General features: G+C 44.3%; 1 protein-coding gene across 2 annotated transcripts in view; it reads right to left on the reverse strand.

Moving 5' to 3' along the window:
* The window catches only part of fstl1b (follistatin-like 1b), a 124,340-nt gene that overhangs the window by 14,403 nt on the left and 87,320 nt on the right, over window positions 1-22,617 (reverse strand). For both annotated transcript variants that reach the window (XM_070893573.1, XM_070893574.1), the window contains 6 exons: window positions 18,626-18,755; window positions 18,461-18,496; window positions 14,001-14,131; window positions 9,347-9,465; window positions 8,185-8,297; window positions 1,937-2,047 (listed from right to left, as the gene is read on the reverse strand). In XM_070893573.1, coding sequence (XP_070749674.1) covers window positions 1,937-2,047; window positions 8,185-8,297; window positions 9,347-9,465; window positions 14,001-14,131; window positions 18,461-18,496; window positions 18,626-18,755 — 640 coding nt within the window. The remainder of the gene's footprint in view (window positions 1-1,936; window positions 2,048-8,184; window positions 8,298-9,346; window positions 9,466-14,000; window positions 14,132-18,460; window positions 18,497-18,625; window positions 18,756-22,617) is intronic.

Genomic DNA, 22,617 nt, shown 5'->3' on the forward strand with positions numbered 1-22,617 from the left:
GTCAGGTGTTATTTTAAAGACAGTTTATTGATAATTGATAATTGATGGCTTGTCTAGATATTTTAAGGCTTTCCTACCAGTATGTGGAAATGATCATTGGAAGATACCATTGCTGAATGTGCAAGTATTCTACAGGACAGATTATCCTTTTATAGTGCTTGGATGTAAAACAGAGGTTCCCAAACTGGGTTGCGGATGAGGCTTTTAGTCACCTGTCCTAATATCTTCTCATCCCATTTAAAAAGTACTTGGATATGCACTTGAAGTACCAAAACCTACAAGGCTTTGGATGAAGAGCTGGAAAGTGAGATTAGGCCGGATGGCTTTTTTTCAGCCAGCACAGACACGATGGGCTGAATGGCCTCCTTCTGTGCTGTAAACTTCTCGGATTCTTTGAAGCGGTCAGGGCAACTCATGTATTTGCTCCATTGGTGGCCCTGTATCACTCCCCTCAACTTTGGCTGATTCCTGACTCTGCTCTCTCTAAAACTCAGGCATCCTCTGCAAACAGTTCCAGCTTAGATATTTTCAGTGTTCCTCAGTTTAAAGGTGTTTCTTTTAGTCAAGCAACAAAGTGGTTTGCCTTCTGTGGCTATGGACCGTGTCGCTGTGCAGCATAAATTTCTTCATAGAAGTGGTCAGGTACACTGGGGTCCCCCATACCACAGAGAAATAATTAAAGAGAGAGTATAACCACTGCCCCATGACATTCAACGGCATTACCATCACCGAATCCCCCACCATCAACACCTGGGGGTCACCATTGACCAGAAACTTAACTGGACCAGCCACATAAATACTGTGGCTACAAGAGCAGGTCAGAGCCTGGGTATTCTGCGGCGAGTGTCTCACCTCCTGACTCCCCCTAGCCTTTCCACCATCTGCAAGGCACAAGTCAGGAGTGTGAAGAAGTACATTGAAGTACTTGCCTGGATGAGTGCAGATCCAACAACATTCAAGAAGCTCGACTCCATCCAGGGGACAAAGCAGCCCACTTGATTGGCACCCCATCCACCACCTTAAACATTCACTCCCTCCGCCACCAGCATACCATGGCTGCAGTGTGTAGCAACTACAAAATGCACTGCAGCAGCTCGCCAAGACTTTTTCGGCAGCACCTCCCAAACCCATGACTTCACGCGCCTAGAAGGACCAGGGCAGTAGGCGCATGGGAGCACCACCACCTCCAAGTCTCACAGCCTGACTTGAAAATATATCGCCGTTCCTTCATCGTCGCTGGGTCAAAATCCTGGAACTCCCTCCCTAACAGCACTATGGGAGTACCTTCACCACACGGACTGCAGCGGGTCAAGGTGGCAGCTCACCACCATCTTCTCAAGGGCAATTAGGATGGACAATAAATGCTGGCCTTGCCAGCGCCGCCCACATCCCATGAACAAAAAAAAATCACCCCCCCCCCCCCTCCAACTCAGTTTCAAAAACTGTTAAAAAGTTCTTTGCCCTGAATTCTGCAGCTCTGTGGAATTTTGTTTTGTCCCTGTATCAAAGTTCTCATGAGCCCTTGGGTCATCATACTATTTAGAGGGAATAGATAAATAGCACCCCCACTTAAAAAGTTGTCAACCTCAAAAACTACTTTATTGCCCAGTGCTCTGAACCTTTGTCGAAAGTTAATTTTGTTCTGCTTAGATTTCCTGTTACTGCTTAAATTGAGAAATAAATTAACAATGACATCTGCACTCATTGGTCCTCAATATTTGCACTCATAAATTTAACTTATATTTTGCCTTCTCCAATGCAATCCAACAATTCATTATTCTGTTCCACCCCCAAGCAACCTGACCATAGACACATTCTAGTTCTGTCTGCAGATATATTTGGAGAGAAAGGCAGCAAATTGATACCTCCCCTCCCCCACCTGAGAACCCTGTGAGAACAGTCTCAGTATTATTTCTGGGATAACATTTCAACTCACCATCACAGGTCATAGCAGTACACACCCAGTTGCCACAGGCACAGACGCATCGGTTACACTCCACTGTAGTCTCAGCTCCATCCTCATAGGTTTCATCTTCTAAGGCACATTCTATGACAAAGGAAGGTCACTTTTATTTTAGTGTTCAGCTCAATTCGTGTAAAACAAGAGGTTGACAACAAGAAGTCCTAAGCTGGTCTTATTCACTTATGGATGACGTGACAGCACTGTTGAAATGCATAGCATGTCGGGTATGACTGGGGTGTAAAATTAAATCATCGCATTCTCTTCAGTTAAGAAAAAAAATCCTATGAAAGTGGGAACAGGTCCTCAATGTTCTGCACTGTGCAGGATGGTCATCTCTCTGCAATTCCATTTCTGAAAATTGGGAACTGCCTGATGCAGAAGTACAGCATAAACTCTATTTTGCACAGATTTTACCAAACTTTATTAAAATGGCAGCACCAACAAACAGAAAATAGCAACTTAATGCTCATCATCATCATAGGCGGTTCCTCGAAGAGAGGATGACTTGCTTCCACGCCGAAAAGGGATGAGTTCACAGATGTTTCAACGAAGGACCTAATATTCCAGGTCCTGAACTACATCCTGAAGGGTGGAAGATGCCTGTGCGTGGATTGTTTTAACATGTGGTGACTGTTGCACACCAGCCACCACACTGGTTTGACAGAGCTATGCCTTGGTCCAGTGGCAAGGATTATCTAAGACAACTGGAGACCAGCTCTGCTGCACGGACCTAGTGCGCACTCTTCAGTGTGGGCTGGCCCGTGCTGCCCCTGGGCCCCGATCACATCCCTCTACGAACTCTTGCCTTTCCTTCGCCCCTGACCTCGACTATGATAATCGCGGCTATGAAGGCGCCGTGGGACGTCTTACTACGTTGAAGCTGCTACATGGCTGTATGTCAGGCGGTGAGAGAATGTACGATGGGGGAGAGTGGGGGCGGCCACCTGGCCAGCGTGTGTGGGTCACAAGGCTACAATCTGTCCCATCTAGAGCCTTGCCGATAACATGGCACTACTAAATCTGACACTTAATCTCATTTCAGGCAAGCATACCAATAAGTTTTAAGTTTATAATTTTTACCAATAAACTGAATGCCAGAATTCAAATATTCTTATATACTGCCATCTAGAGGCTTTGGTGCAGGTAGCTTTGGACAAATCATCATCATAGGCAGTCCCTCGGGATCGAGGAAGACTTGCTTCCACTCTTAGCACGAGTTCTTAGGTGGCTATACAATCCAATACGAGAACCACAGTTTCTGTCACAGGTGGGACAGATAGTCGTTGAGGGAAAGGGTGGGCAGGGAGCCTGGTTTGCCGCACGCTCCTTCTGCTGCCTGCGCTTGATTTCTGCATACTCTCAGCGATGAGACTTGAGGAGCTCAGCGCCCTCCCGGATGCACTTCCTCCACTTAGGGCGGTCTATGGCCAAAGACTCCCAGGTGTCAGTGGGGATGTCGCACTTTAATCATGGAGGCTTTAAGGGTGTCCTTGTAACGTTTCCTCTGCCCGCCTTTGGCTCGTTTGCTGTGGACGAGTTCCGAGTAGAGCGCTTGCTTTGGGAGTCTCGTGTCTGGCATGCGAACTATGTGGCCTGCCCAGCGGAGCTGATCAAGTGTGGTCAGTGCTTCAATGTTGGGGATGTTGGCCTGGACAAGGACGCTAATGTTTGTGCGCCTGTCCTCCCAGGGAATTTGCAGGATCTTGCGGAGACATCGCTAGTGGTATTTCTCCAGCGACTCGAGGTGTCTACTATACATGGCCCACGTCTCTGAGCCATACGGGAGGGTGGGTATTACTACGGCCCTGTAGACCATGAACTTAGTGGCAGTTTTGAGGGATTAATCTTCAAACACTCTTTTCCTCAGGCGGCCGAAGGTTGCACTGGCGAACTGGAGGCAGTGTTGGATCTCATTATCAATGCCTGCTCTTGTTGATAGGAGGCTCCCAAAATAGGGGAAGTGGTCCATGTTGTCCAGGGCCACGCTGTGGATCTTGGTGTTTGGGGGGGGGGGGGAAAGGTCCGTACTAATGTTTAGCATAAGGCCCATGTTTTCATATGCCTCGGTAAATACGTCGACTATGTCCTGGAGTTCAGCCTGTGTGTGTGCACAGACAAATACAGTAACAAGTGTCAGCAATGCTACTGTTTGTTGTTTTCCTTTCCCCACCTCTTTTAGCTCTCGGATTCTCACTCTCCTGACTATATCTTTCTCTCCTCATGCAATTCCTTTCAGTCAGCTGACAGGAGACATTACTGCACCGAGGCAAAGCAAATTGTTTGAGGACCTGCCCGAAACACAATTCTTCGTAACATTGTAGTTTCATTATCCAGGTGCTTGATTATCCAGCTGAGCACCTCGAGTCTCATCGCCGAGAGCGTGCAGAAATCAAGTGCAGGCAGTGGAAAGAGCGTGCAGCAAACCAGTCCCACCCAACCCTCCCCTCAATGACTATCTGCCCCACCTGTGACAGGGTCTGTGGTTCTCGTATTGGACTGTTCAGCCACCTAAGGACTCATGTTAAGAGTGGAAGCAAGTCTTCCTCGATTCCGAGGGACTGCCGATGATGATGATGCTCGATTGTGCAATATGTGAAACAAACCAATTTTAGCGACAGGCCAAGTGACAGGCAGGAACTGCTGTTGAATTTTGAAAGTAGAATGAGCTAGCTTCAGTGACAAATTTTCCACAAAACCTCCTATATTTATAGACTGTGGCCGGAATTTTCAGTTTTCAATGCGCCCGGAGTTGGGGGAGGGGGTGCAGGTAACTCAGAACCCCGCACGCTGTGGGGTTTAACTCAGGAGACTGCAACCATATGTAGGTGCGATCCCCGACCTGGGTGGGTGGGTGAGGAGCTGTCTTCACTTCATTACTTCATTGCAGCTGCCGGGAATCCTGAGATCCTGAGGCTCGGGATTCCCATCTGGCCAGTTAAACCTTCCAGCCTCATTCTAATATTGAAAGTACCAAGCTGCCTCCTGGGAGCAGGATGGCTGCCCGCCCCTGTCCTGCCTCTGTTGAATGCGGATGTGGGCAGGTTGGGGCTGGGATTCACCTCCCACCCAATCCCAACCCACCGTTTTTGGGGGCTATTATTCACCCCTGCATCTTAGAAGTAATATGTTGTGTGTGTTGGAACACTATTTTGAAGAGTAGAGATTCACAGTTTCAAGCGCTCACCCACTCGATAGTCTTACATACACTGCATTGAGGGGCCACATGTCTCCCCACAGGTGGGAGCAAAAAAAATCAGAAAGGACCACACAAAACCACAGAGTTTATAAGAACATAATAGGAGCAGGAGTAGGCCATTTTGCCCCTCGAGTCTGCTCCGCCATTCAATCAGATTATGGCTGATCTGATCTTGGCCTCAACTCCACTTACCTGCCTGCTCCCCATAACCCTTGACTCCCTTATTATTCAAGAATCTGTCTGTCTCCACCTTAAATATATTCAATGACCCAGCCTCCACAGCTCTCTGGGGAAGAGAATTCCAAAGATTCATAACCCTCAGAAAAAATTCCTCCTCATTTCCGTTTTAAATGGGCAACTCCTTATTCTGAAATTATGTCCCTAATTCTAGATTCTCCCATGAGGGGAAACATCCTCTCTGCATCTACCCTGTTAAGCCCCCTCCAAATCTTGTATGTTTCAATAAGATTCCCCTCTCATTCTTCTAAACTCCAATGAGTATAGACTCAACTTGCTCAACATTTCTTCTTAAGTCAACCCCTTCATCTCAAGAATCAACCTTGTGACCCTTCTCTGAACTGCCTCCAATGCAAGTATATCCCTCCTTAAATAAGGAGACCAAAACAAGTATCCAGGTGTGGTCTCACTAATGCCCTGTACAGTTGTAGCAGGACTTCCCTACTTTTATACTCCACACCCCTGCAATAAAGGGCAACATTCCATTTGCCTTCCTAATTGCTTGCTGTACCTGCATGCTAACTTTGTGTTACATGTACAAGAACCTCCAAATCCCTCTGTACCTCAGTATTTTGTAATCTCTCCCCAATTAATTATTTGCTTTTCTATTTTTCCTACCAAAGTGGATAATCTCACAGTTTCCCATATTATACTCCATCTGCCAGATTTTTACCCACTCACTTAGCCTATCTATATCCGTTTGCAAATTCTTTGCATCCTCCCCACAATTTGCACCGATCTTTGTATCATCAGCAAATTGGTTACATTACACTTGGTCCCTTCATCCAAGTCATTAACATAGATTGTAAATAGTTGAAACCCCAGCACTGATCCCTGTGGCACCCCACTAGTTACAGTTTGCCAGTTTCTGGCAGCAAGCCATCCAAACTTGTCCTTTTAGCAGTAAAGGTGTACGCACTGGCCGGGGGCGGGGGGAACGGACAGGATATGCAAGGTGAAAATTGAGTAAAAAGCATGACTGCCCTTCAGTGGATGGTAAAATACCTAAAAAATAAACTTTTGAAATGTTGGCAGAGGCTAAATGTTTAATTCTTCAGCTTTTCTGTTCCTCACCTAAAGACATACAAACACGAAATGTGAATTTCTACCTTCTGATTTTTCAACTGAAGTTTTCTTTTCTAGGATATGACTGTGACCTGTGTAGCTCTCCTGATCATTGTAAATACATACATGTCCTGGTACTGAACTATTGCGATCAGAAAGATCCCAGGTTTGATTCTTGCTCTATGTTCAGTTGGGGCAATAATGTGGGGAGTGAGAAGCTGCCTACAACTGGTCTCAGCACTCTCTCAGGTTAGGAAGGGGCTAAATTAGTTAGAGTTGGTGCTTCTCAAATTTAGGCAGTGTCCTTAGTCGGAAGTGGGAAGCACAACAAACCCACTGCCCAAGCTTCCACGTGAAGAATGGCCACTTGAATGAGATCAGAAACTACTGCCAAATGTGGAATCAGTCATAGTAGAAAGGGACTAAAGGGAGAAAACTGGAAGGCAATGAGAGAGATAGAATAAATACCAAAGAGTATTTTGTGCATTAGAAACATAGAAAATAGGTGCAGGAGCAGACCATTCGGCCCTTCGAGCCTGCACCGCCATTCAATATGATCATGGCTGACCAAGCAACTTCAGTACCCCATTCCTGCCTTCTTTCTATATCCCCTGAACCCTTTAACCGTAAGGGCCACATCTAACTCCCTTTTGAATATGTCCAATGAACTGGACTCAACAACTTTCTGTGGTAGAGAATTCCACAGGTTCACAATTCTCTGGGTGAAAAGTTTCTCCTCATCTCGGTCCTAGATAGTTTACCCCTTATCCTTAGACTGTGACCCCTGGTTCTGGACTCCCCCAACATCAGGAACATTCTTCTTGCATCTAACCTGTCCAATCCCATCAGAATTTTATATGCTTCTATGAGATCCTCTCTCATTCTTCTAAATTCCAGTGAATATAAGCCTAGTCAATCCAGTCTTTCTTCATATGTCAGTCCTGCCATCCCGGGAGTCAGACTGGTGAACCTTCGCTGCATTCCCTCAATACCAAGAATGTCCTTCCTCAGATTCAGAGACCAAAACTGCACCCAGTACTCAAGATGTGGCCTCACCAAGGCCTTGTATAACTGAAGTAAGACCTCCCTGCTCCTATACTCAAATCCTCTCGCTATGAAGGCCAACATGCCATTTGCTTTCTTTACCGCCTGCTATACCTGCATGCCTACTTTCAATGACTGATGTACCATGACACCCAGGTCTGGTTGCACCTCCCCTTTTACTAATCTGTCACCATTCAGATAATAATTTGCCTTCCTGTTTTTGCCACCAAAGTGGATAACCTCACACTTATCCACATTATACTGCATCTGCCATGCATTTGCCCACTCACCTAACCTGTCCAAGTCACCCTGCAGCCTCTTAGCATCCTCCTCACAGCTCACACTGCCACCCGCTTAGTGTCAACTGCAAACTTGGAGATATTACATTCAATTCCTTTGTCTAAATCATTAATGTATATTGTAAAGAGCTGGGGTCCCAGCACTGAACCTTGTTGTACCCCACTAGTCACTGCCTGCCATTCTGAAAAGGACCCGTTTATCCCGACTCTCTGCTTCCTGTCTGCCAACCAGTTCTCTATCCAAGTCAATACATTACCCCTAATCCCATGTGCCTTAATTTTGCACACTAATCTCTTGTGTGGGACCATGTCAAAAGCCTTTTGAAAGTCCAAATACACCACATCCACCTAAGTGTAGAGTGATTCCAGTTTGTACTTACTTTTCTCAGGAGGGACAAAACCAGGATTCAGGCAGTTCAGGAACTCATTGAAGCTGAGTTTCCAGTCAGCATTCTCGTCAGAGAGCTCAATCAGTGCATCCACACATAGGCCCCTACAAAATATCATAGGATGCATTGTTCAGCCTGTCTCAAGAGTATGAGTATCAACTTAGAAACTCACCCACTAATATCTAACTTTTAAACCAAATAAAGAAAAACTGCATATGACGGAACCGAACATCTGTGGGCCTTTGATGCCGATATAAGTGCCAGGATTGGCCCACTGGGATTCGCTGCTGTTCACCCTATCAAAGTGCCTGGGGTGAGGAGGTGGTTCCCTTTTCTTTTTACATAAAACTGCCGCATCTGTGACACGGTAGTTATATCTCAGGCACCTTCTGGGGTGGTGGGGAGGGGTGGCGGGTGTAGGTATTCCGGCAAAGGCCTGCCACTCGAATAGGCTTCAGCAGCCCCAGTAAGTAGGTGCCTTGTAAAGAGGCAGATTTGTAAACTCTTCCAGCCTTTTGTCCAGGCGCAGGTGGGTCCCACTTCCACAGTAAGCTTAGCTAGCGTGCCGGATTTCACTCAGCGTACGGGCCACCTGTGGATTGCAGGCCAAGACTGTGGAAGCTCTCTGGCTGGGAGTTCCTTTCCCCAGCTATGCCCTTTTAAATGTGCGGGATCATGTTTAGGGAAGGTGGATGTTCTGCCCTGAGGAATCGCCCAGTGGAGACTAGGACGCTGTGTCTCTGGGTTCCAATCTAAGTTGATGGCCTGCTGCTCTATTCCACCCAATTTACAGTTTCTCAAGGACAATTAGCACAGTAAATTCTGATATGATTACGGTTACTTTTACTGTGTAGAGCTGAAACTGCTATAGAATTGTAGAAATGTTTTTTTATGAACATGCAAGAAGCAGTTTTGGTTCTGACAGTGTGTGTGGAGGAGTGTATATCAATCCTCACAGGATTCCAGCTAGCAGTTTTAAACTTCCATCAATGTTAGTTTATCTCCTTGTATATCAGCAGGTGACACACATGACTTAATCCCTTCATATCTTTTCAATTGTTAGACTCTCCCATAACTCCAGTCAAGTCATTTAACTCCACCACCGAGTCACATAGTCCATCAATTGCAACATTCCCCATGCTTCACGTCTCACCGAAGGAGTTTGGTGTCATCTTGCTCAGTGTATGAGGTAATGTTGATAGCAGTCTCGTTGTGTTCTACGAATTTCAGGAACTCATTAGAATCTAGATAGGAGTCACCATCATCATAATTCTGTTTAAAAAAAAAAAATTAAAATTCTTGCCATTATTTTTCAAGAATCAGAATATTTTGAACAAATCCAAGTAACCTAAATATGCCGGGATAGAATTTCTGCGAAGATTCTCCTGATCGCCTGCGATAACTCGAGAGAAACGGGCCATCCATGGGTCTGCCAAAGTTACGGAGGACGATCGGGAGAACCCTTGCGGAAATAAGTGTTGATAGCGTGCAGTTTCAAAGACAAAGACATTCAGCCAAACTTCCAAAAACCAGGCAATGTGCCAGAATTTTCTCACACAAAGCAATTCTAGTCAAAGAGCACATCGCTTAAAATTATCATGGTTTTCTAAGCTCCATTTCTCAGAACGCTGGCTGCCTCCAGAGATAATGCTCAACACAAACAGCATTTACAATTTACAAATCGTGTGTTAGGGAATACCTGGCAGCTGGGATTTTCCTCTCTGGTGACACAATGGGATTTCTGCCCACCAGAGTGACCCCATCCCACTAACCCCGATGAAGTTTCTTGCCGAGACTAAGGAGACTGCCATTGGAGGCTGATGAATCTTTGGAATTCTCAACCCCAGAGGGCTGTGAAGGCTCAGTCATTGAGCATATTGAAGACAGAGATCGATAGATTTTTTTGATATTAAGGGAATCAAGGGACATGGGGATAGTGCAGGAAAGTGGAGTTGAGGTAGAAGATCAGCCATGATCACATTGAACGGCGGAGCAGGCCCAAGAGGCCGAATGGTCTGCTCCTGCTCCTATTTCTTATGGAGGTTCAGAAAATGCTTATAGTGGCTTGGATAATTTGACAAATTTGCTGGCTTAGAGAAGCTGGCCAAAATCTACCAATATGCAAATCATCAACGATTCCTCCATTGTGCATTTAAAATGTTGTGTCTGGTCCAGCAACACTGGTTGCCTTTGATGTTGCCTCAGGCGCTGATGTATAGGATAATGAGAGGCAAGGATGTAGAGGGTTGGCAAGTGAGGGGTAGTGTAGCGGGTGGTGGCTGGAAAATATCTGCAGGAGAGGCAGAGCCCTGGTGCGGTAGCAGAACATAAAATCTGTTGCTGCTTAAAAGTGAAAGATCTTTGGAAACCAGGAGAAGCTGGCAAAGTTACAACAGGCAATTGGGAGAAACTTCCTCCGCCCCGCCCATGGAATTTCAATCTCATTAACCTCCGTTATCTCAATGAAAGCAAATTCAACCCAGTTCTTTTATCCCCCAACTATATTTATATTATTTGCTTCAATGCTTTTCCCGTCTTCAAAAATATACTATTTATATGAAATACTTCCTAATGTCCTATTTTTGTTCATGATGCTACCTCATTTTTGAACCCTTTAAATCATGTGGAGTCAAAGTACAGATTATTCTGCACCTGGCTGTGCTACTCCTCACCGACAGTGGGTGCATGACTGGAAAACTTCCCCAACATTCCACTGACTGCAGCAGCAAAACGTTTCAAATCTCAGGACTGTATCCTGAGCTTCGATGATCATACAGAAAATGTGAATTAAAGAAACAAAAGCTGCTGCAGTGCAGAGTGTCTCAGAAACAAGCAGGGCAAGGTTTGGCCACATGCATCCACTTTGTTATTTTCTTCAAATATATTTTCTATATATGTTATTCCTGTGACGAAACATTTAAAACAATGCCTGGGAACAAACTAGATTACCAACCTGCTTAAAGTATTAGCTATTTCATGTCTGTTGGCCTGCTTAGTGCAACACTATTCTGAGGGGAACAATAGAATTCTGTATCATTGTCAACAGCCCTATTCTTCTATAACACCAGGAAGGACAAAATGGTTATTTTATACCTGTCAGGTAATAGCAAAGTTACTGATTGCCAACAATTTGAGTCCAACTAAAGAATAAATTATTGTTGGAGCATATTAAATAATCAGCACTAGATTCTAGCAACATTCCCATGCAACAACAATTTAATCATCTAATTTAATGTTAAAGATTTCTTGGCAACAAAGTGCTTCTACCTCATTAACCATTTGAGAAATCCCAATCTCTTTACAGATATTCGACATTTTAGGACTGTTGACAAAGACATAAAAAAGTAAGGACCAAGAACCAAATCTGAATCAAAGCAGAACAAAACAGTGTTATGTATTCTATTTCAGAACCTTGGATCAAGTACAGAGGAAGTCAGCACTCAAAGGACTCAACAATAACCATATCTTGTGAGAAGGCCCATGGGTTACTTGTCACAGTATTGCCTGTTCTTTACATACTCCTCAACCAAGTTAGCGCTCATACCAACATACAGCTCATATTTTGGATCTCATATGTACTCATGCTCCAGGATTCATCCCTCCAAGATGCAATATAGAATTGGAGACTTTGGCACATTCAATGCCCCAACACCTTAAATTATTTTAGAACAGCCTACATGCTTGATGCACAGTTAGTTCCTGACATGCAGGTTGTGCACATTTACCAGTCTGCATGTGTTCCTTCAACTTCCAACTTCTCAAGACAGTTTTCCAGCTGGAAAACTAAGTCCCAATTTGAGGGCCCAATCCCAACCTGGAGAGTGGCTTGCTTGTCTCATGAAGATTCCCGAGAAATAGCCAATGAAGGCCTGGCAGGTTTCACATCAATTTCTCAAAGAATTTACAAAATGAATGTGTGGTCATGTTCAGTGACTATTATGTAGATAAGAAGCCATACTTTCTCAGTCTACCACTGGAGTGAAAACTTTTATTCATTTTGACTTTAAAACTTTGAAACAAAAGCAGCTGAAGATGTGACTTCTTATAATATTCTATATATACACACACAATAAACAGGTACCAAAATATATAGTAACAATTTGTGATGTGTATACTTATGACACTGCATTATTACACTGGGAGGTCATATGTACCAAGTCTTTTAAGCACATAACCAGCCCTGTCAGGTGCAGTTAGCAAAACCTTGCCAACAGCCCAGTTTCAAAACTTTGCTTGCAGGGGGGCCTCTCAGTGCACGAGACTGCTTAATTAAATGTAATAGCAGGTGTCCGTAGCATGTCTGAGATAAGCGTCAATATTGCTGACAATTACACATTGTAAGTTTCACAAAACAGAACCCCAGCACCATATTCCAATGAATGGCATCTTTTAATTAATAAAGTCAGGACAGGACAGACTCTGAGCCAAAAATGAAAGAATCTTCTGTCGCTATTTCTTTGTGCGAGCAAGTAAAGTTTGAAAAGAAATATAAAGAAAGGAAAATGCCAGTAAGGGGGTGGTTTGGGAGGAGGATAGGGATAGCCTGCACAATGCTTTCTGGAAAATGTTGGAAATAAGCATTATTGTGAATTCTCAGACAGAAAACCACAAATGGGCACGTGGGCTTTAGGCTTGATGGGACCTTCTCAATGCTGAAATTTGCTAAATCTCAAAACTTGTTCGGAGTGACCGAACACTTTGCTTTGCTCCACTGAGCAGAAATATGGGCGCAAATTTTACAAATTAGTGTTCCTGGTGCAGTGCTTTGCATGACTGCACAGACTGGGAATTGGGGCATGGAAGTTAGTGCAGCTCTTCTGATTGAATGAACAGAACATCAAGCAGGGCACACTGACCTCCACACCCCAATTCTCGATACGGACTCACGTTAAAACTTTGTGCCCGGAGCAATAACTTATAGGGGGGAATTTTAACTCCCCAACGATGGTTGCGTTGGGGGCAGGTGGGAAGGAAAAATTTTAGAAATCTGAAATCCGACCAAACCCCTACTTCTGGTTTTAACGAAGGCAGACGACCAATCCGCGCCCTCAGGAGGCAGGTCGGTAAATAAAAGCTTTTACGGATGCTGTCTGCCTCCATATTAACAGGATTTAAAATTTTAATCCATGGAGGTCTGAGGCTCGAGAAACCAGGCAGGTAAAAGGAGGCAAATGCATTTACAGCACTGCTTGTGGGCCAGGAGGAGCAGAAGTGTTTCTTCTAGGGGCAACAAGCCAGTCGCCCCGGCCCCACGCAATCTTGGACACCCGCACCCCCGAGTCCCCTCACTATTTCCAACTCCACCTGCACCCGCGCCCCCCAACTCTTCATCCCCCACTCTCCTACTTACTTGACATCCGCTCCCTGGCCGCTTTCCTATCCGACAGCCAGCCTGCCAATCTGGTTGGCTGTCGGGCAGGAAACCTGCTGATAAAATTTAACGGATGTCCTGCAGTTAGTTTCAGCATGACGCCAAAGTAACCCAGACTTCCGACTTTCCTGTTCGAAACTCCAACCCTGCCTGCGCAACCTGCTCCTGTCAATATCGGGGCCATAATTTCGATGTTTTTAATGTATGCTGCATCACATGATACTACATATCTTTACTTCCTGCACTGCTTTCATTTTATTTCATGTCACCTGTACTACTTCTGTGCACAGCGCTGCATTTTGGAAATAAAATAAAATAAATTAAAATAATTTTAAACTATATAATATGGAGAATAATTCAACCTTTCTCAGTTGTAACCCTATAACAAATCGCTACCTACTTTTTTGTACTTTATTAAGGCTGAGCCCATGCCTACCTTGAAGTATCTGTTGAGAATGTTTGTATAGTTGATGCCCTTGGAAAACCACCCATCAGGGATGATTTCAGTCTCCAGCCACTCCATGACACGGCGCCGGAGCTCATCACGGTCCGACTGGTAGCAAACAACTAGAGGAGAAAAGGTTCGGTGTTAGTCAACAGCTCTGTCCAGTCAAAAGACCAGGGCATAAGGAATAATGACCCCAGTGAAATAGGACTATAGCAGGAGAATACCATGAAATCTAGGATACCAGTTACCACTTCAGGTTGCCTACATACAGGAATTGATTTACAGCCCAATATGTAAAAGTAGAACAAATTGCATTATGGACTTCACATCACTTAGAGACTTAAAACTAAAGACCATAAATGGCAAAGGATATAACAGACACCAGAAGAGTTGATTCTATAATGCCAACTAACAGCAGAGTGGTTCCCTACACCTGGAGTCTGGGGTAGGGGTGCGGTGGGGACAATGTTGATAATCGTAGGAAATAAGCATGAATAAAAAATGGAATTTCCCCCTTTGTACTCAGGTGGACTTTTTCACTAAATTATCACTCGCCCCCAAAATCTAATGAATTGTATTCAGTTTCTTAATTCAGCATTTTGTTCAATTAGATGTAATCCAAAAAATATTGTAAAACTGTAGCCCCTTTCATAATAGCAGACTATAATAAAGCCATACTCGTCCTTTAAATCTATCATCATCACAGTAAATGAAATGCTGAGAATCAGAACAAAGAAGCCTTCTCATGTTTCTCTTTCTTGCAAAACAATGAAATGACTGGAGCCAGCATATATTGAAGTCACTCTATACTTAATTTGAGTGACAGTAATAATTTAACTTTTTACTTTGTATCCACAACATACTTTTGAAAGTTTGTTTGAAGCCAATAGGTTGTCATGTGCTTATGGGTATGATTACCAGTATGAGCTGTAATTATTATAACAAGCTTACCATACAGGACACAGTAGGAAGAAATCTTAATATCTACAGACTTAGCTGTCATTTCCATTGAAACAGCTGACAGTTACAACAATCTCATTAGTCAAGATTATTGGAAATACTGACTCATGATCTGAGCTGTTCTTATTCACTACAACTGGTGCGGTTCACTGCAAGTCCAATCAGGCACTAGAAATGCCATGCTAAGTGATACTACGATAATTTTTACCGACTGCAGTCTGGTATAGGTGCAGGACTGGGTGGTACTGCTTTACCATAATAGAACTGCTGTAGTACACTGCAGGTATAGCACCTGGACCATAACTACAAGGCTAACGAGCATTGCTCCAGAACTCTGCAGTACTGTATATATTTCTTCATTCATCCCTGGGATGTGGGCGTTGCTGGCAAAGCCAACATTTATTGCCCATCTCTAATTGCCCTTGAGAAGATGGTGGTGAGCTGCCGCCTTGAACCGCTGCAGTCAGTGTGGTGAAGGTACTCCCACAGTTTGGTTAGGGAATTAGTTCCAGGATTTTGACCTAGCGACTATGAGGGAACGGCAATATATGTCCAAGTGAGGATGGTGTGCAACTTAGAGGGGAACTTGCAGGTGATGGTGTTCCCATGCGCCTGCTGCCCTTGTCCTTCTAGGTGGTAGAGGTCGCAGGTATGGGAGGTGCTGCTGAAGAAGCCTTGGCGACTTGCTGCAGTGCATCTTGTAGATGGTACACACTGCAGTCACGGTGCGCCAGTGGTGCAGGGAGTGAATGTTTAAGGTGGTGGATGGGGTGCCAATCAAGCAGGCTGTTTCGTCCTGGATGGAGTGAAAGTGTTGGAGCTGTACTCATCCAGGCAAGTAGAGAGTATTCCATCACACTCCTGACTTGTGCCTTGTAAATGGTGGGAAGGCTTTGGGGGGTCAGAAGGTGAGACATTCGTCACAGACCAGCTATTGTTGCCACAGTGTTTATGTGGCTAGTCCAGTTAAGTTTCTGGTCAATGATGACTCCCAGGATGTTGATGGTGGGGAATTCCGTGATGGTAATGCCACTGAATGTCATGGGGCAGTGGTTAGACTCTCGTTTATTGGAGATAGTCATTGCCTGGCCTTGTGTGGCACGAATGTTACTTGCCGCTTATCAGCCTAAACCTGAATGTCATCCAGGTCTTGCTGCATTCGGGCATGGACTGGCTCATTTACTGAGGAATTACGAATGGAACTGCCCCACTTGTGGCCTTAGGATGGAGGGGTGGTCATTGATAAAGCAGTTGATGATGATTGGGCCCAAGACATTGCCCTGAGGAACCCCTGCAGCAATGTCCTGGAGCTGAGATGATTGACCTCCAGCAACTACAACCATCTTCCTTTGTGCTAGGTATGGCTCCAGTCAGGAGAGTTTTCCCGATTCCCATGGACTTCAATTTTACTAGGGCTCCTTGATGCCATACGTGATCAATTGCTGCCTTGATGTCAAGGGCAATCACTCTCACCTCACCTCTGAAATTCAGCTCTTTTGTCCATGTTTGGACCAAGGCTGTAATGAGGTCTGGAGCCGAGTGGTCCTGGCGGAACCCAAACTGAGCATTGGGGAAGCAGGTTATTGGAGAGTAAGTGCTGCTTGATAGCACTGTCAACAGCAACTTCTATCACTTTGGTGATGATTGAGAGTAGACTATTGGGACGGTAATTGGCCGGAGTGGATTTATCCAGCTTTTTGTGAACAGGACATACCCTGGACAGTTTTCTACATTGTGGATGCAGCAACAATACGATCATCATCATAGGCAGTCCCTTGGAATCGAGGAAGACTTGCTTCCACTGAGTCCTTAGGTGGCTGAACAGTCCAATACGAGAACTACAGACTCTGTCACAGGTAGGACAGATAGTCACTGAGGGAGAGGGTGGGTAGGACTGGTTTGCCGCATGCTCTTTCCGCTGCCTGTGCTTGAATTCTGCACGCTCTCGGCGATGAGACTCAAAGTGCTCAGTGCCCTCCTGGATGCACTTCCTCCACTTAGGGCGGTCTTTGGCCTGGGACTCCAGATGTCAGTGGGGATGTTGCACTTTATCAGGGAGGCTTGGAGGGTGTCCTTGTAACGTTTCCTCTGCCCACCTTTGGCTCGTTTGCTGTGAAGGAGTTCTGAGTAGAGCGCTTGCTTTGGGAGTCTCGTGTCTGGCATGCGAACAATGTGGCCTGCCCAGTGGAGCTGATCAAGTGTGGTCAGTGCTTCAATGCTGGGGATGTTGGCCTGGTCGAGGACGCAAATGCTGGTGCGTCTGTCCTCCCAGCGGATTTGTAGAATCTTGCAGAGATATCGTTGGTGGTATTTCTCCAGCGACTTGAGGGGTCTACTGTACATGGTCCATGTCTCTGAGCCATACAGGAGGGCGGGTATTACTACAGCCCTGTAGACCATGAGCTTGGTGGCAGTTTTGAGGGCCTGGTCTTCAAGCACTTTTTTCCTCAGGCAGCCGAAGGCTGCACTGGAGGCGGTGTAGAATCTCGTCGTCAATGTCTGCTCTTGTTAATAAAAGGCTCCCAAGGTATGGGAAATGGTCCACGTTGTCCAGTGCTGCGCCGTGAATCTTGATGACTGGGGGGCAGTGCTGTGCGGCGAGGACAGGCTGGTGGAAGACCTTTGTCTTGTGGATGCAGCAACAATACCACGATCCTACCCGAACCGACTAGAAATACCGCAGTACATTGTAGCTGGAAAATTGAAAGCAGGAGTGACATTTCTCTATCCTACAAGAACTGTTAAGGTAAGGTACTTAGAGCATAAAGGTCAAGCTAACTGCCACTGCTCTAAAACTGTTGCATATCACAGATGCAGAGCTGGAATTGCCATCCCATTCAAACCTCTTCTGGGTTACAATATATCGCTGCATACATAAGAATAATGTAAAAATGCCAGTTACATAAATTTACCTGAAAAGTGGCAGCACACTCCAGGTGCAGGTCTGAAGAAACATTGTTGTCCTACATGCTACAGCTTTCTTTAATGAACATAGTGCCCTATGTACACATTGGGTACAGGGTTGTAACAGCAGTGCCTGTCTTGTATATGCTACTAGAACTCTCTAGTTAGAGAATTAGATATTGTGCCTTCCTAGCTGCAGAGGTCTACTGTAATTACCGCAGTACACTGCAGATGTATAACTGCTTACGTATGCACCATAACTATTTCACCACTGAAAATCTTTGAAATCTCACTGAACCAAACTGAATTCTAACCTTTCCTATGAAATAGTTGTGGTCCAGATTGTTGCTGCACTATAATAATCCAATCAATGGATACGGATATGAAGCTGGCCATTTGAGCAAGTCTCATATTGGTCCCATGGTAGATCTTGGACTACACATAACTGAGGAAAAGGCACCATCTTCAGCCTCATGGAGTATGTTTAGCAGATGCCATAATGCGACTGAAGTCAGTTAAATCCATAGACAGTCACACAGACATTAAAGTCCCAAAGAAATAGAACTTATTCAGCTATCCTGTACCTGGACTGCTGGCTGCTGCCTTGTCACTCTTCTTCTCTGTAAAAGAAACACAACAGAATCTATGAATAAGTTATACATCTGGAGGCGTGGCATGATACTTTATACAATGGTCAGTGTTGCTGATCCATGTGAAATGCTGAACTCAATGATTTTTTCCTGATTTACCTTCACAATGTCCATCGTGAGAGACCTGGATCTTCATGCCAGTCAGACATGCATCACGGTGAAGCTCGCAGTGGTTACGGTAAGTCTTTCCATTGCTTCCACACACCACCCTCTTGTGATGTTTGCATTCCTGAAAAAAGGAACAAACAGCTGTATTAGAAAGCAGCAGCAGCTCTTTCTGCTGTGCACATGGGATCCATGTACATCAAGCTCACTTTCATCATTACCACTGAGAAAAACATCTAAAAACATACCAGAGATTACAGCACTGTACTTTAAATTAAAATAAACCAACATATTTCTATAATACTTATTTAATTTAGTTACAATGCACCATAAATTGTTACATATTTCAGAATGTACTGATCTTGTTTTTTTTTTTTGTTTAAACTTGCTTTACAACTCTGTGATGGTTCATTAAATTTATCCAGTTAGTAGCTGGGATATATAGAACAAAGCGGCTCTCGGTGTGCTCGCAAGTTTGTGTTGAGTTAGCTGAACTCAGCCAGGGCAACGGTAGGGCCGGTACAATTCACCCGAGTCTCTACGGAGAAAAACAATTAAAGTTCCTGCTCATTGTAATGTGTGCACCTGTGAGTATGCTCACAGGTTGGTTGAGCTGTTGAGTTGTGAGTGGCTTAACCAGTCACGTGATGTTCACACGACTCAATAAAACCCCAGCCAGTTGGGTTCAGGGGGTCCAGGATGAGGCAGGTGGTTGTGAGTCTGGTGGAAGAACTGGTAATGTATTGTGTGATTGTTAAACCTTTGCTAATAAACCAACTAGTTCTTAATGGCAATTTGTTGCTATGAATTCTTAAGCCAAGAACCCATGAAGCAAATACATTACACTCGTGATCACTATTCACTAGCTCCTGCTGGAGATGCACAGTCGTCAATGTTGGGTGAAGACAGCCTTGGGTTCAGCAGTGATACCTCCACCAATTGACCAGTCCATCAATGTTCATTGCCAAGCCTTACATATGAATAATGGGTGCTTAGACAAAGTACCAGGGGAGGTGGGGTGGGACGGAGACCTGTACTGTAGAATGGTACCTCACTAACAAAATCAATATGGGAAGGGAAAAGGCGAGAAAATTGGCAAAAAAAAAAGATTCAATTAAATGTCAAATTTGTTTTCCTCAGCTGGAAGTAGCCAAGAGGGTAAGATGGTCTGTTTCACACTGCTGTTAACGCTGTTCTTAATTAACAAAAAAAATGAAGTGACAGGGATCTTAGTCACTCTCTGTGCTGTCCTGTTGGAAGACAACTGCTCTACATCACAATGAGGCAGGGGTAGGCCCAAAGAACTTAGCAGATCCACCCCTGTAAGGTGGAAGAGCCCACAATGGGGCCAAAGAAAAACCTTTTTCAAATCGTTGACTCCAGAAGGAGCAATTTAGACTCCAAAGGGAACGATGCAGTCTCCAGACAAGAGAATGAATCCTCTTTGAGATTGATTTCCTTTGTCTAGTAAAGGTATGGGGCTTTACAGAAAACCTCAAAGGGACCAACTGAGTTCATGACTTGAATGGTAAGGACAACCGGGACAGATGTAAAACAGGCAGCCAAATCGCTATCACCTGTTTTACACTAGTGCACCAAGTCAAAATTACCCTCACTAATTGTTAATAAGAACATGAGAAATAGGAGAAGTAGGCCATTTGGACCCTCGAGATTGCTCCGCCATTCAATAAGATCATGGCTGATCTGATCATGGACTCGGCTCCACTTCCCTGTCCACTCCCCATAGCCCCTTATCCCCTTATCGCCAAAAATCTGTATCTCCGCCTTAAATATATTTAATGACCCAGCCTCCACAGCTCTTTGGGGCAGAGAATTCCATAGATTTACAACCCTCAGAGAAGACATTCCTTCTCATCAATTTTAAATGGGCGGCCCCTTATTCTGGGACTATGTCCCCTAGTTTTAGTTTCCCCTATGAGTGGAAATATCCTCTCTGCATCCACCTTGTCGAGCCCCCTCATCCTATATATTTCAATAAGATCACCTCTCATTCTTCTCAACTCCAATATGTATAGGCCCAACCTATCTTCATAAGTCAACACCCTCATGTCCGGAATCAACCTAGTGAACCTTTTCTGAACAGCCTCCAATGCAAGTATATCCTTCCTTAAATACCGAGACCAAAACTGAACGCAGTACTCTAGATGTGGCCTCATCAATACCCTTTATAGTTGTAGTAGGACTTCCCTGCTTTTATACTCTAGCCCCTTTGCAATAAAGGCCAAAATTCCATTTGCCTTCCTGATTACTTGCTGTACCTGCACACTAACTTTTTGTGTTTCATGCACAAAGACCCCCAGATCCCTCTGTACTTCAGCACGTTGGAATTTTTCTCCATTTAAAATTATAATCTGCTTTTCTACTTTTTCTGCCAAAGTGGATAACCTCACATTTTCTCACATTATACTCCATCTGCCAAAATTTTTGTCCACTCATTTAGCCTGTCTTTATCCTTTGCAGATTTTGTGTGTCCTCCTCACAATTTGCTTTCCCACCCATCTTTGTATCATCTGCCAACTTGGCTACATTACACTTGGCCTCTTCATTCATGTCATTAATATAGACTGTAAATAATTGAGGACTCAGCACTGATCCTTGTGGCACCCCACTAGTCGTTGTTTGCCAACTGGAAAATGACCCATTTATCCCGACTCTCTTTTCTGTTAGTTAATATATCCATTAGTTAGTTAATATATTCTCTATCCATGCTAATATATTACCCCCAACCCCATGAACTTTTATCTTGTGCAGTAACCTTTTATGTGGCACCTTATCGAATGCCTTCTGGAAATCCAAATACACCAAATCCACTGGTTCCCCTTTATCCACCCTGCTCATTACATTCTCAGAACTCCAGCAAATTTATCAAACATGATTTCCCTTTCATAAAACCATGCTGACTCTGATTGATTGAATTATGCTTTTCCAAATGTCCCGCTACTGCTTCCTTAATAATGGACTCCAGCATTTTCCCAACGACAGATGTTAGGCTAACTGGTATATAGCTTCCTGCTTTTTGTTTGCCTCCTTTTTCAATAGGGGTATTACATTTGGGGTTTTCCAAGCCGCTGGGACCGCCCCAGAATCTAGGGAATTTTGGTAGATTTCAACCAATGCATCCACTATCTCTGCAGCCAATTCTTTCAAGACCCTAGGATGCAAACCATCAGGTCCAGGGGACTTGTCTGCCTTTAGTCCCATTATTTTACAGAGTACTACTTCATTAGTGATAGTGATTCCTCCCTCCCTATAGCCCCTTGATTATCCACTATTGGGATGTTTTTAGTGTCTTCTACCGTGAAGACCGATAGAAAATATTTATTCAACGTCTCTGCCATTTCCCTGTTCTCCATTATTAATGCCCCAGTCTCATCCTCTAGGGACCAACATTTACTTTAGCCACTCTTCTTTTTATGTACCTGTAGAAACTCTTTCTATCTGTTTTTATATTTCGTGCTAGTTTGCTTTCATAACCTATCTTCCCTCTCTATCATTTTTTTAGTCATTCTTTGCTGGCTTTTAAAAGTTTCCCAATCCTCTGGCCTCCCACTAGTCTTGGCCACATTGTATGCCCTTGTTTTCAAGTTGATACCATCTCTTATTTCCTTAGTTAGCCACAGATGGTTATCCCTTCTCTTACAGCCTTTCCTTCTCATTGGGATGTATTTTTGTTGCGAGTTATGAAATATCTCCTTAAAATATCTACCACTACTCATCAACCGTCCCATATGTTAATCTATTTTCCTAGTCCACTTTAGCCAACTCTACCCTCATACTGTCTCCTTTATTTAAGCTTAGGACATTGGTTTGAGAATTAACTTTCTCACCCTCTAACTGAATTTGAAATTCAACCACGTTATGGTCATTCATTCCTAGAGGATCCTTTACTAGATCATTTATTAATCCTGCCTCATTACACAGTACCAGATCTAAGATAGCCTGCTCCCTGGTTGGTTCCACAACGT

The sequence above is a fragment of the Pristiophorus japonicus genome, chromosome 11 (genome assembly GCF_044704955.1).
Source record: "Pristiophorus japonicus isolate sPriJap1 chromosome 11, sPriJap1.hap1, whole genome shotgun sequence".
Lineage (NCBI taxonomy): Eukaryota > Metazoa > Chordata > Chondrichthyes > Pristiophoridae > Pristiophorus > Pristiophorus japonicus.